The 14,202-nt window shown below is 35.1% G+C and overlaps 1 protein-coding gene across 5 annotated transcripts in view; it reads left to right on the top strand.

The window, feature by feature from the left end:
• The first annotated feature begins 400 nt into the window (after nucleotides 1–400).
• The window catches only part of LOC138704749 (uncharacterized), a 44,093-nt gene continuing 30,291 nt past the window's right edge, over nucleotides 401–14,202 (top strand). Inside the window, exons 1-4 of one of the 5 annotated variants that reach the window (XR_011333420.1) lie at nucleotides 401–2,308; nucleotides 4,902–5,009; nucleotides 6,054–6,174; nucleotides 6,863–9,413. Coding sequence is in view for 1 of the 5 variants with exons in the window: in XM_069832924.1 (XP_069689025.1) it covers nucleotides 1,126–2,304 (1,179 nt within the window). In the remaining 4 variants the exon portion in view is untranslated. Of the gene's footprint in view, nucleotides 2,309–4,901; nucleotides 5,146–6,053; nucleotides 6,175–6,856; nucleotides 9,414–14,202 lie in introns of those variants that run through there. The other 4 variants (XR_011333418.1, XR_011333419.1, XM_069832924.1 and 1 more) reach the window with 4 other exon arrangements.

Genomic DNA, 14,202 nt, shown 5'->3' with positions numbered 1-14,202 from the left:
ATTCTAGCTACAATGAACTATACACTTCTCCCATCTATTGGTTTACTGGCAATACTACTTGGAGCCGAAAGAAAGCATCGTTATTCTTTTTCTCGTTCCTTCCGGTTGCCGCGTGATCTTTGTTTACACATATTGTGAGACTACTTGTTGCTACTTGTAAGGTAATTTCAACGTGTTTTATAATAACTTATTCACAGACTATGGTTTTATTGGTATTTATAGTGTCTATATATATATATATATATATATATATATATATAGTATTTTGTAGTTATATTTAAAATGATTTATAAGATTCACGTATATATGTATTAGTAATACATACAATGCTAGTAAGGTCTAGGCCTAAATTACTATAGGTCATTCTAGTAATTATTGTGTTGAAATTACAGCATGGAGAGATTATCTAGAAGTCGTGCCCACAAAAAACGCCCCTCCAAAAGGACATGAAAAGCGCAGCATGCTGTAAAATGCAAATTTGCAAAACAGTGTGCTGCAGAAACTAGGCCTAACCTCTGTCAACCCCAGCCAGGTGTAATTAACCTCCCTAATTGCCAGGCAGGTCCATCTGCTGTTCATGAGCCTCAGGAAATGTCATCCCCCTCTTTATCAACAAGCACCAAGAAGCTAAAGATGTTTGAAACCACTTCTGCAGGTGAGATTGAACAAGCATTGCCTTCAAATTATTTGTTAGTTCATAAAAATGTGTGGGGTGAACTGTTAAAAAATCTGAAGTGTTATGAATGTGACAATAACGCTTTAGAATTGCAAATGAGGGAGAACAAAGGGTTTGCAACCAAATTAGTGGTAAAATGTACTGCCTGTGGTACAAACTGTGGTGAGACCTTCAGTAGCCCACAGACAAAATCTGATAGTAAGAGGCCACCATTTGAAGTAAAAAAAAAAATGGTTGAGGCTTTTGTTAGCACTGGTTCAGGTCATTCTGCTATGCAGACATTCTGCTCTGTGGTTGGCATGAAAGGTATGGCACTTGGTACATATCAAAGTCATCTTGACAAAATTGCTAAAAGAAACTGATTGCTATAACCAAAAAATCCTCTCCCGGTCTCGCAGAGCAGTACGAGAAGCTCATGAAGTATGTGAACACTGAAATCCAGCAATGTAATGGACATAGCAGTGTCATATGATGGTACCTGGCATAAACGTGGCCATACTTCACTGTATGGTGTAGGGTTAGTAATAGATATATTGACAGGCCTAGTTGTTGATTATGAGGTACTTTCAAAATTTTGCCATGCATGTTCATTCGCTGCTGCTGATCTAGGTGAAAATTCCCCAGAGTACAAATTTTGGCTAGATGGTCATGAAAAATCTGGGGATTGCAACAAAAATTACACAGGTAGCTCCAATGCTATGGAGATGGTTGCAGCAGAGAGGCTATGGTTGAGGTCTGAAAAAGAATGTGGCATGCGATACACTACAGTACTCTCTGATGGGGATGCAAAAACACACCTGCATTTGAAAACACTGGCTGTGTATGGAGCAGGTGTTGAAATAAATAAAGAGGAATGCATCAATCATGTTGCAAAGAGAATGGGCACTGGCTTGAGAAAGTTAGTAAAAGAAAACAAATCTGAAAATGTTAAGCTTGGCGGGCGGGGCGCTGGAAAATTAAATGAAAAAGCCATTTCTGCACTGACAAATTATTATAGGGCTGCAATTGTAAATGGGATGCCTGATGTCAGAGCAATGCGGAGGGGGTTTGTTGCAACCTTGTCACATTCAGTGTCAACAGATGAAAAACCTCGTCACGACAAATGTCCAATTGGACTCGACTCTTGGTGTTTTTATAATCGGAGTAAGGCAAAGGGAGAGGAGCCTCAGAGTCACAAGAACATGAAACTCCAGTTATCAGAAGCAACACTAGAAGCAATTGCACCCCTTTGCGCACGTCTAACCAGTACTGAACTGTTGAGCAAATGTACACGTGGCGCTACCCAGAATGCAAATGAGAGTGTCCATTCTCTTATATGGAGAAAATGTCCTAAAGGCACATTTGTCTCAAAAATCAAAATTAACATTGCAGTGGCAAATGCAGTTGCTGAATTTAATATGGGATGCCTGCAAAGTCAACTTGTAAAAATAACAATTGGGGAGGGGAAATTGACAGAGGTAGCAAAGAATATTCTGACTAGGCGAGACAGAAAGCGTACTCAATTGAGTGAATTGAAAAGGGCAGAGAAGCAAAAAAGGGCACGACTAACTAGAAAGCTGAAAAAAAGTACACGAGAAAAGAAAGCAAAGGAAAGGGAAGGCCAAACATATGGTGCTGGGCTGTTTTAGATATGTAAGTACATTATATGCATGTCTCATTTAAAAAAATTGCCTGTATCTCAAAACTACATTTTTATACCTTCAAAATGCTCTGTAACACATAATTTTCATCTGATTGTTTTCAAATTTGGAAGACACACACTTCGAAAGCTGCTTAAAAAACTGTAGTTTGCACTCTTTATGTAGAATTAAAAATACTCCCGTTACTGGTTGTTGAATATCAAAATATGCTAAATTTTCAGCGGAATGGACAGTACATAATTAATAATTTTTTTTATTTCAACATAAAGTGATTGAAAGTTGAAATGACAACTTGGAATTATTAATAAGTGTATAATAAAGTAGGAAAAAAAAAAGTACTGAAAATGTGATTGACGTAGAGCATTTTGAATTTGCATATCATAATTAAAATGTTGATAACTCAGAAACTATTTGTCCAATTGAACTGAAATTTTGCACAGAATGTTGATTTATTACATTCCTTTAGGGGTATGAATTTCATTAGAATCCGATAAAAATTACAAAAGTTACAATTTTCACTAGAGTCTCCCCTTAACTAACTAAAATGGCCCCTGTATCTCCAACTCTAACGACAAAAATAAAATAATGGATTGCGATGGACGAAGCTTTCACTACAGATGGAAAAATAGTAATGTGTCAAGTGTGCTGTAAAAAAGTCGGGTGCTCTATGAAATCACAATTGGAGAATCTTACCTATCGTATACCTGCCAGATATTGATATTAAATATTTTCATGATTTTACATATTTTGGTACATATTCAGCTTATTTTTCTTACATAAATATGTACATATTTCACACCTTGATATTACATAAAATTCCAGTCCCTAGCTATAACATAACTTTTAAAGAAAATAGTGCGAATTCCTGGGAATTGAGCTTGGAATATGTTGAACATGATCCTGTCTCAGAATCTACGATGCCTAGTGTAGATGTATTGAAAGTAACAAACGAAAATATTGTGATTTATATTTAATGATAAAACAAACATGTTAGGTCAATAATACAGTGTTCATTGATTTTATGAAATATATTAAAGGTGATATGTTACAGTTGTATGAACACTATTTATGTATTTCTTTGTGATTTATATTTGGACATGGATTTACTGAGTTTGCTGGTGAACGTCCATAGTGTGTGATATGTAACAAAGTTTTTCCCAAAAGTTCTATGATCCCTGCCAAGCTTAGATGGCATTTCTAAATTAAAAAATTCACAAATAAAACTGCAGACTACTTCGAAAGAAAAAGTGACGAACTCCATGCAGTTCAGACAAAATTTTACCTCGTGTAAAAACAAACAACGAGAAAGCACTGAAAACATCGTACTTGTTTAGTCATGACCAGACTCTTGGTGGTAAACCTCACCCTTGCTGAAACTCTTATGAAACCAGGTATTAGTGAAGGTAGTGAAGTGCATGGTGGACGAGAAAACTGCAAACTTGATTTCCAGTGTGTCAAATAACATTGCATAATCGAATCCAGAATCTATGAAAAGATGTACCGTGGGACAATTGCATTGACGTGTGCACAGATGGCGCAAAGGCCATGGTAGGTCCTGTTGCTGGTGCTGTTACAAGGATCAAGAAAGTTTTAAAAACTGAACAAGTAGTCACTGTGTACTACATCGATACGCCCTCGCAATGAAAAAATGCCAGCGTTATTAAAGCAGGTACTAGACAACGCCGTCAAAATTATCAACTTTGTTAAGGGACGACCTTCGCAGTGTAGTACACTTAAAATCATGTCTGAAGATGGGTAGTATACACAAGTCATTGTTAGTAATATTACACACAGAAGTGCGATGGTTGTCGCGCAGTAAAGTGTTGTCCCGATTACGTGAACTTCGAACAGAAGTTTCTTCACTTTTGAATTACCAGAACAGTTTGCTAGCAGATTATTTGAATGATCAGGAATGGTTGCACAAATTATGTTACTTGGCAGACATTTTTCAAAAATGAATTCAGCACATACATACAAGGTAAACGAAATACTATATTCGATGCTGATGACGAAATTGTCGCACTGAAGAAAAAGATAGCGTTCTACATAGAAAGCGTCGACAATATGGATCTTACATTTCTCATTGACTTCAGACTTTATAGAAGAAAATAACACAACAATGAATGTCTCATTCATAGCAATAATGAAAGAACACTTTGACAATTTGCTTCAAAATATCAATTCATACTTTCCAAGGGACACTCAGAAATTGATTCTAAAGAAATATGAGTGGATTGTAGATCCATTTCCAGTGATGTCAAAACCAGCAGCCCTCACTGCTTCAGATATGAGGTTCTTATAGACATGGTTTCGAACAGCCACTGTCAGGCATAATTTAAAAGCAAGGTGTAGAAATAGAAGAGAGGGGGTCAATCGTATCTATTCCCTGTTAATCGCTGTTAATTCTATGGCACTGCCACGATGAGCGCTAACATCGCCTCTTACCAACATTCTGTCACTGATTTTAGACTCTTGGAAATGGAGAATGAACTTGCGTGCTCTTGGTTTAAGTTGTTAGTCCTGGAACAATTTCTTGCCGTATTTCAAGAACTGAAGAAGAAGACATATTGAATTTTCTTGCCTAGGCGAGGGGAAGATGGCCAGACGAATTAAATGCGAATATCCATACTGCGGAAGTAAGAAGAGTAGTCACCACTCGAAATGTTTCTTCAAAATACCTGGGATAGTGAGAGGTGAGTTTTCATTTACAATATATAGCAATGTTATCACTTATAACTAATTTGATATACTTGTAAATTTTGCTAGCCACGTGCATCATTTTAAATTATATAGGTTAGGTTATCAGATATTAATTCATACACACATATACAGAATTTGTAACATCTGTTACATATTAACAGACTTTTATTATTATTTCTATTGATAGAATATATATATATATATATATATATATATATATATATATATAGAAGATGCATTTTTTGTTTTTATTTTCGAAGCTTTTTATACAGTGCAGGAGAAACTTTGCTGTTTTGCGCACCACACACGGGAGAAAAAAAAGTTATTTCAAACACTGAATATAACCAATAAAATTGCAGCAAACCACGTCGTGTCGTGTGCAGCTTGGTACTGGAGTTTCAATATTCCAATAGAAAAAAATAGAGTAATAGACCCTTTCCTTGAATATTCCCCGCGTGATATTATTACTCGAGACCTTTACATATTTGTAACATTTATTATAAATAATAATAGTAATATTTATAATAATAAATTGCAATAATAATAATAATAATAATAATAATAATAATAATAATAATAATAATACAAGTCTACTTATGATATAATTAAATGTTATATAGCCTATACTGTATATGTGTATGAAATTACCGTAAGCACAGGAACGTGACTTCGTGGCACTTTATAAAATCACTCTAATAGCCTATAAAGTGAAAGGGAACAGCTGCAGTGAGCTATGATGATGTAGCTTATACTTAAACCATTTTATGACATATTTATCCACCTATATTTTATTTTATTTTTTGTTTCGCCTACATTGTATTTTTACAAATGTTGTCTTTAAATACGAATTTTTTCCTGGACCAAAATTAGGCCTACAATAGAAATGATGAGATAATTAGTATTTTAACGTGAAGCTGACTGGAGGAGTTTATTTTAATTTTTCTTGGTTCTCAAAGTGATTTTATTAAGTGCCATGAAATGGTTTTCCTGTGCTCATAATTTATATTTATTTTACATTTTATTTCAATTTTTTTCAGATGCAAGGCATGCCTAGAAGCATTGGGCATATAAGATCTGATGGTTAAAGAGCCCAACAAACTGCACAACAGCTTTCGGGAGCCATACCTTGCAAAGTTGAAGCTATCTCCAATGGTCAAGGTAACTTACTTAAGTAACTGCAAGCCTTTTATATTATGCAATTTCAGTGCTTCATATCTATACCTATAAATTCTGTCGTAATTGCAAATTGTGAATGAATACATAAAGAAAAGCCATTCACACAAATAGTGAAGTATCAGGCTAAGTAGATCCCATAATTAAAGCTTTGGGGCGAATAATGGTCTGTATTGCAATCTGCTAACAGGAGGAACGAAAATGTTACATCGTCATTCCACTCATAAATAATTTACTATTGGACGGGCAACATACACCGTTATTCCATCAATATGTTTTGTACACTAAGCAAAGTGTAGATTGTATGTTACTGAAAGTCATATTACACATCGGAGAAGTTTGTAACATGAGCAGAATAATAATGAAGACAATGACAAACACAGTTTTTAAATGTTGACTATAAGAGAGTAACACATTTTAAACAGTTCCTTTCTGACATCAAGAGCAAGCTGTGAGCACATCTTGAAAGAATTTCCGCAAATCTGTTCCTGAAACGAAATAACTTGATAACATTCTAAGATAAAGTATAATGGCAAAAATTGTAACATAAACCATTATTCGGCCCAACGCTTCAATTGTAACCTCTATCCTTGGTGGTACAGGACTACTTACTCTTGCTGTCAGTTCATAATTGTAACCTTTTGGTTGTTTTATTTTGTACGGGAAGAAACAGAGGACCCCCGCCAGAGAGGCTGGTGACCCCCCAAGAGAGGAGAGGCAGTGAGAAGAGGCTGGGGAGCCCCCAAGAATGCAAACCACGGCCACACCGATAGTAACACTGAAGAGGAGGAAAATTTGCAGTCTTCGAGTACAACTGCATCATCTGAGAGGAAGAGTCCTCAAGACCACACAGAGAGATCTGAAGATTGACATTGCCCTTGCAACTTTAAGGAAGAAGGTTCCCGGGCCATTATATGAATTGGTAAAAAATTGTGTCTCTTCAAATGCAAGGTATGTACAGAGAGTTCGGTGGTCACCGGAATTGAAACCAAAGGCTCTTAATATTTATTTACAGAGCCCAAGTGCCTATAGAATGATTAGGAAGTTATTAAATTTTCCTTCTAAGGCTACATTGCTTAGAGTTTTGCGAAAGTATACCACTGATGTTGGTTTTAGTGACAAATTATTCGACATATTAAGGAATGCCTGTAGTAAGATGACTCACACTGACAAAGTAGGTTGCCTTATGTGGGATGAAATATCTTTAAAAGCAGTGTTGACAAGCAATAAATGCCTACTGCAACTAAATGGCTTAATGTCCGTGTTGCACTATTGAACATATACCAGGAGTAGCAGAATTTGCTAAGAAGTAATTCATTACCTGCTTGTAATAAAGACATAGACCACTCACCATAGACACAAGCATCTGATTTGCAGGTTTACCTGACAAGTGTTTTTCAAATCTTTGAAACCCATCAACAAAATCATCATTATTGTTACAAGCCAAGTTGATTTTAGTGGTATTTCATCGCATATGAGACAGCACAGCTCATCTATGTCACTCATTTTGTCACAAGCATATTTTAGCTTATCCAGTATTTTCTCACAAAACCCAACATCATTTGTATATAAGGCAAACTTTCGTAGAAGAGTGGCTTTACAAGGAATACTCAATAATTTTCTAACAATTCTGTTTCACTTGTACAGTGTAAGTAGATATTAAGGGCTTTACATTTGAATTCTGTTAACCAGGGACATTCCTGTACAAATCAGGATTATATATGTAAAATAATATTAACATTACTTTTCAAATACAACTTTATCTTCGCTGGCACTCCTCTTCTTCATGTCAACGAGAACTGCAGATGTGAGAAGTTTTGCACCTAATGTGCTTGTGAAACTGGATGCAGAAAAGTGATGTGCACATTTACTGATACTGTGGTATTGTGGCCAAATGAGTATGTTTTCTTTGTGTATTTTTGATTTAAGATTTTGCATGTTTAATTTTAGTTGCTATTTATTGCTAATTTGTATTGTTCTTGTATTTTTGTTACATTATGTTTCTTGTTATGATTTGGTATTTTTCTCAAACAAAAGGAATCTAAATTAACTACAATGCGAAGTAACTCAAGGCAATAACAATTTTTTTTTTCTTGAAATAACATCATAATATCAAACACAGGACCGATGTTGTTGGCATATTTCAACAAAGCCTGTGAAATGTACTGTAGACTTTATTTACCATAATCGCAATGTTGGAACATAAAGTTATTGTATTCTGCACTAGCATTTAGAATATTTTCATATTAAATGACAAATTATGCCATTGAGGAAATAAATACAGTAGTAGGTGCTACATATACGTTGGAATTCTTAAACCTGTACAACTTAACTGAAATCAACAAATGCTGAGTTTTTGGCAATAAACCCATTAACTCTCTTACTCTACTCTCTAATATTCCCCACAGGCAGCTTAAAATTTCATGTTGAAGTTTACAGACAAACTGGCATAATGTCATTAAATATTAATTTTTATTGTTTTAATTTTATGTTTATCATGTACTGTGTATGATTTTATTTCTTCAGTTTGTTATATTTGTGTTTCTCAGAGAAATGGAACTTAAATTAACTAACTACAACACTAATGTTCGTAATGTTTGAACACAAAGTTACACTAGTGAATACAATGTTTTCCAATATTCCCCACATATAGTCCAAAATGTAATGTAGAAGTTCATGAACAAACTGACATAATGTCATTAAGTGTTAATCTTAAAAAAAATATTTGTGCATGATTGCCTTCAATGTAACCAGAAGACTTTACACATTATAGCTACTTATTTGGAGACAATAAGAACACAGCATTGTAGACTCCAATTTCTACTAAGGGTGATTTGAAATTATTTTCCTTACAACACAATAATAACTAATGGTAGTATATCTGAAAATATCAGAAAATTAAGCGGTTAGCTGACTTCAAAGAGCAGAGATTACTTCATTAATAAATATGTAGAGTGTTAAGAATGTTTAGGTATGATTTTTTTCTTTGTGTAACATTTACTACTATGTTGTTAATATTATATATATATATATATATATATATATATATATATATATATATATATATATAGTACCTATCGTGAGCTCACGATCTTTTCTCTATTACAGTAAAACATCAAACAGTTAATTTCAATAAAGATCTTTGTGTTTATGTACAAAATGAAATATTGTTAATAAATAAATCTGATACATTCCAACATAACAGATTTGCTTGGTCATGTCTAAATCATTTCCAATTTCACAGTCCATTTCCTACCTCTACTACTCTACTTCATGAAATATCTCGTTCTGAAAACACTTATGGTATTGTAATTTACAAAAAAAGGTTTCTGGCTAAAGATCTTAAAACAAAAAAAAAAAGGAATTGTTATAGGGATGGTTACATTTCAAACATTCATGTTAATATGAATGTAACAGGGATGTGCAAAGAAGTATTTTGAAATTCCCGCTATTTCCGGTGCAGGAAGTCGTTTGAAAATACCTACATTTTTGTGCATGTGGCGCTCCACTGCTGGTAAAAAGAAGCTTCTTGACAGATTACACTTAATCCGCCTCTTGAGCCCCTCTCTTCTATTCTACTCCTCTTGTTTAAAAGCAAACCATTTTCCAAATTTTGGGCTAAGTTAGGGAAGGATCTTTTGATATTAAGTTCAAAAGCTAAATTTCTCTCACTGCCTTTTGGTACTGAGTACCTCAGTGAAACGACCTTTTCGAGGTACACGGCTACAAAAACAAAATATCGAACTTGTTTGGACACAGAAGACGATATACGTCTTCAACTGACTTCTATGACACTGGACATTGACAAACTCTGTCGCAAGAGACAGGCACATTCTTACATTAACTTCGGGTGTACATGTGGCATTGTAACATTTTTTAAATATCTTAACTACTTGTTAAGATCATTTTGTAGAGTTAAATAAATTATACCCAGTACTTTTTTACTATTGTTTCGTTATATATATATATATATATATATATATATATATATATATATATATATATATATATATATATATATATATTTATTCATACTTCCGTTTATGTATTGTGTGAAATATGCTTCATTGAACGTAGACAGATAAAACTAAAAAGTAAACATTTCTTGGGGCTTCACGAGAAACTTTTGCTTCAAAAAGGGCTCCGTGGCTGAAAAAGTTTGGGAACCGCTGCTGTATATGGTTAAGAGCATTCCACTTTTTCTCTAAACAAAATCGGGACATCTTTACGAAATACTGGCAAAAGGAAGAGAATGATAATTTGCGTTAAGAAGCAAGTTGCATTATTAAATTGAAGCAAATGGATCAACCTATAAAAGTAATTATTATAGGCTAGCATTTTTATTGGACTAATAGCAAAATAAGGTCAAATTGTTATCTTCCTTTTTTATCATTATTGTTTGTTTAACCTTCCAGAGTACCTATTAAATACGATGAATATTTAGTATAGAACAGCGCTCCGGGCGGTGGAATTGGCATTACAAGGGAGCCGTATTTCAAGCGCTATGCGCCAGCTTGTATAATTTCGTAAGCAATGATTTATACCGTTGCTTTCGTCACCTGGCAACCTGGATTGTTGATTATGAAGAATCTCATTTGAAAGGCTTTGTGAAACATTATTTAAACAAAGGAAGTATAGTTGGGAATGAGAAACAGGGTCCTGTTGTTTTTTGATTTTTTAGAGAAGATGGAGAAGCAGGGCGCTGTTATGTTTGGATTTTGCTCAATAGGCGGAATTTGTATTGCTTATGCAATTAAAAAGTTGTTTGAACGTAAGGTATGGATTATAAATTACATTAGTAAGAGAAATACACGACCATTGACTATTACAAATGAAGGGTACACGGGAAAAACGAACGTCACATTTCCATTAAAGGTGAGATAATGATTTATTTCAGTATATTACTGCAAAATTTATTGCTGTTTCTACTTGAAATGAAAGATATGACGAATGTATCCGTGGTTTTAATTCTCCTTTACCAGTTTTGGTAAAAGTAACACTAGTTTGTAGTAATACAGTGAATTAGATATGACATCACCCTTTAACAGCATTGTGACAGTGTTCATTTTTCTCATGTACCCTTCAAATAGAATAAGGCCTGTAACACACTTGCAGAGTTTTCTCCAGCGAGAAATGTGTTGCGAGAAAGAGGCGAAGAGCCTTCCTCCACACACTTGGAGAGTTCTCGCTATCACAGATCACCTCTCGCTATGATCATCTATGCACTGCCTTCATGCAATAAGCAATTTTCTGATTATAGTAATGACTCGGGAGAAATATTATAGGTTATGTATTTACGTATATTGTCGTACTTAAATATATAACCTGTAAGTATATTGTCGTCCTTTACAAATTACGTACGAACGCTATGTTGAATCTGAGTATTCAAATGATGAGGAAATGGAGTTACATGAACATATTTTGTTAATGAAAAGAAAAAGTAGGCCTAAAATTAAAGCCAGAAATATCTGAAAATCACATTGTATCTTACGAAAATAAGGGCGAGTTTTGGACACTGGTTTCGATTTGAATGATGATACGTTTAGGCGTTATTTCAGGTTCAATGGACCACAGTTTTTTGCCATTCATGATATGATAAAGGATCCTTTGCTATGTTGTGATTAAAATTATGTAAACTGTTATGACATATAGATACATTATTTCAAATGTTTAATTAATACTATTAAATCTCATCAAAATAAAATATAGCCCTATTTATTTTCAGATAATCTCTAAATTTCTTCTTTAAGTTTCGTGTTTTTATAGTTTTCATCCCGTGTATCATATAAATAGGCTTACGGCTGACATCGTACAAGTTCGATAAGTTTCTGACTGCAATTACCAGCCATCTTTCCTCATTTTCAAATAAAAACAATACAATTCATCGCCACCTGTGATATCTTTTTCTACATTCAATTGTCATAAAGAGTATAAATGTCAAACATCTTTGATAAATGTGTCAAGAAAATTCGCTCAGCTACCGATTCCAGCGAGAAACTCGAGTGAGGTTTTTGCCTCGAGCGAGAATCTCTTCCAGTGTGTGGACGTCCATTTGAATCCATGTTATCAATTTTTTAATTTTCTCGCAACACATTTCTCGCTGGAGAAAACTCTGCAAATGTGTTACGGGCCTAAAGGTACGGTCACACGTCGCTACTTTTGCAGCGATGCAGTACAAAAAACTGCGCAACTCTTGTACTGCGACATGTGAACAACGGTGCAACCCGAAAAGTAGCAGCTGCCGAACCTGCTGCCCGCTACTTTGCCATGCTGCAGAGACCTGCAAGAGAGCGATGCTTAACGATATCTGAGATCGGTTTTACCGAATGCGCTTCGTGTGTAATCGCTCGTGCTCGGGTTTGGCCTGCGCTCGCTCGAGCTCGCCCGGGGGATCGCTCCCCTGTCGGAACGAGCGCTCGCTTCAACCACTGTACGCGAAGCAGTTGCTACAGTACCACGTAGTGCAGCATTAGTAAAAATCGAATGAATTCATTTGATTATCAAAACCATTCGATATAATAGAAATATTCACAATATCACTCGATTATTCATTGATTTTGCTTACCACCACAACAAGCCGTATGAAGTTATACAAAATATGTACTCGCATAACAGAATATGTTCCATTTTAAGATAATGATAAGAGCTTCGAGTTCAGAATCATATGACGCAAAAATAGAATGATAAGCTTCGAATGTTCTGTGTGTTTGTTGCGTACTGACTCTTCTAACAGCCCCAGTATCTGACCCTGATCTTCATTAAATTAAACACCTGACCTACATGGCGATAAGAAAAAAGAGCGCATGAGTAATCAACATACTGCAATGTTATTGAACAATTCATTCATGCATTCGAATGATTTAATCCTACAATGGAATAATCATAGAAATCATTCGATTGTTTTCAACAATTATATATTTTAGTGGAAATTTAATTAATTACACATTTTTCTTTGTTTAGATTGAAAGAGCCTGAAATTATTTTCTGTATAAATATATTTCATTCCTACTCAGTTTAACATTTAACTTCAAAAACAAACTGAGACACAAATTTAATCGTAATAATATTGCAAATGCAAATGAAATGTTTGGTTATATTACTATAAAATGTATATAAAACCGAGAAATTACATTTAATACGTGATAACTAAAAATGTCTATCGAAGTATGAAATGCAAATAATAAACTAGTAGCGATATATTTTGTTTCATCTCGAACGTAATATGAACTTTACTCATATTAACTTGGGAATATTTTTATTTTTTATTTTAGTAGGTTATTTTACGACGCTTTATCAACAGCTTAGGTTACTTAGCGTCTGAATGAAATGAAGGTGATAATGCCGGTGAAATGAGTCTGGGGTCCAGCACCGAAAGTTACCCAGCATTTGCTCGTACTGGGTTGAGGGAAAACGCCGGAAAAAACGTTAACCAGGTAACTTGCCCCGACCGGGATTCGAACCCGGGCCACCTGGTTTCTCGCTGACCGTTACTCCATAGGTGTGGACAATCCTATGTACTTTAAGGTATTCTTATCTCTTACTTCTCCGAATTTAGTCCAAGCAGAGCTAGTAACTGCTTTCCCTTTTTTTCCACTACTCTGACTGCTGATTTAACTTTATTTTCGGCATATACTTTTGACATCGTGTCTTGTAATCTTTTGCCATCAACAGAGATGGTGTCCGAGCCTCTGCTTGAGATCGACGTCGATACTATTGAATCATCTTCAACACTCGTTTTGATGAAACGTACTGATTAGACAAGCCTACAATTCACCTACTGCTTACTGCTACCGGAAGAGCACTCATGAACACCGAGCGCTCGTCCTCAGACCCGATCGCTCGGTGTGTTGCCTTACTTCGTGATTTATCGGAAATATTCGTAGATGGTCGTTATTCATTCCGTCAGTGCCTTCCTGGACTGATAACGATATCCCGCGCTCGCTCTCTTGCAGGTCTCTGCCATGCTGCGCGCAGCTTAAAAGTAGCGACATGTGAACAGGGTTCTCAGGGTTG

The sequence above is a fragment of the Periplaneta americana genome, chromosome 8 (assembly GCF_040183065.1).
Source record: "Periplaneta americana isolate PAMFEO1 chromosome 8, P.americana_PAMFEO1_priV1, whole genome shotgun sequence".
NCBI classification, from domain to species: domain Eukaryota; kingdom Metazoa; phylum Arthropoda; class Insecta; order Blattodea; family Blattidae; genus Periplaneta; species Periplaneta americana.
Note: the sequence above shows the minus strand (reverse complement) of the source record. Positions and strands in the feature narration are given on the sequence as shown.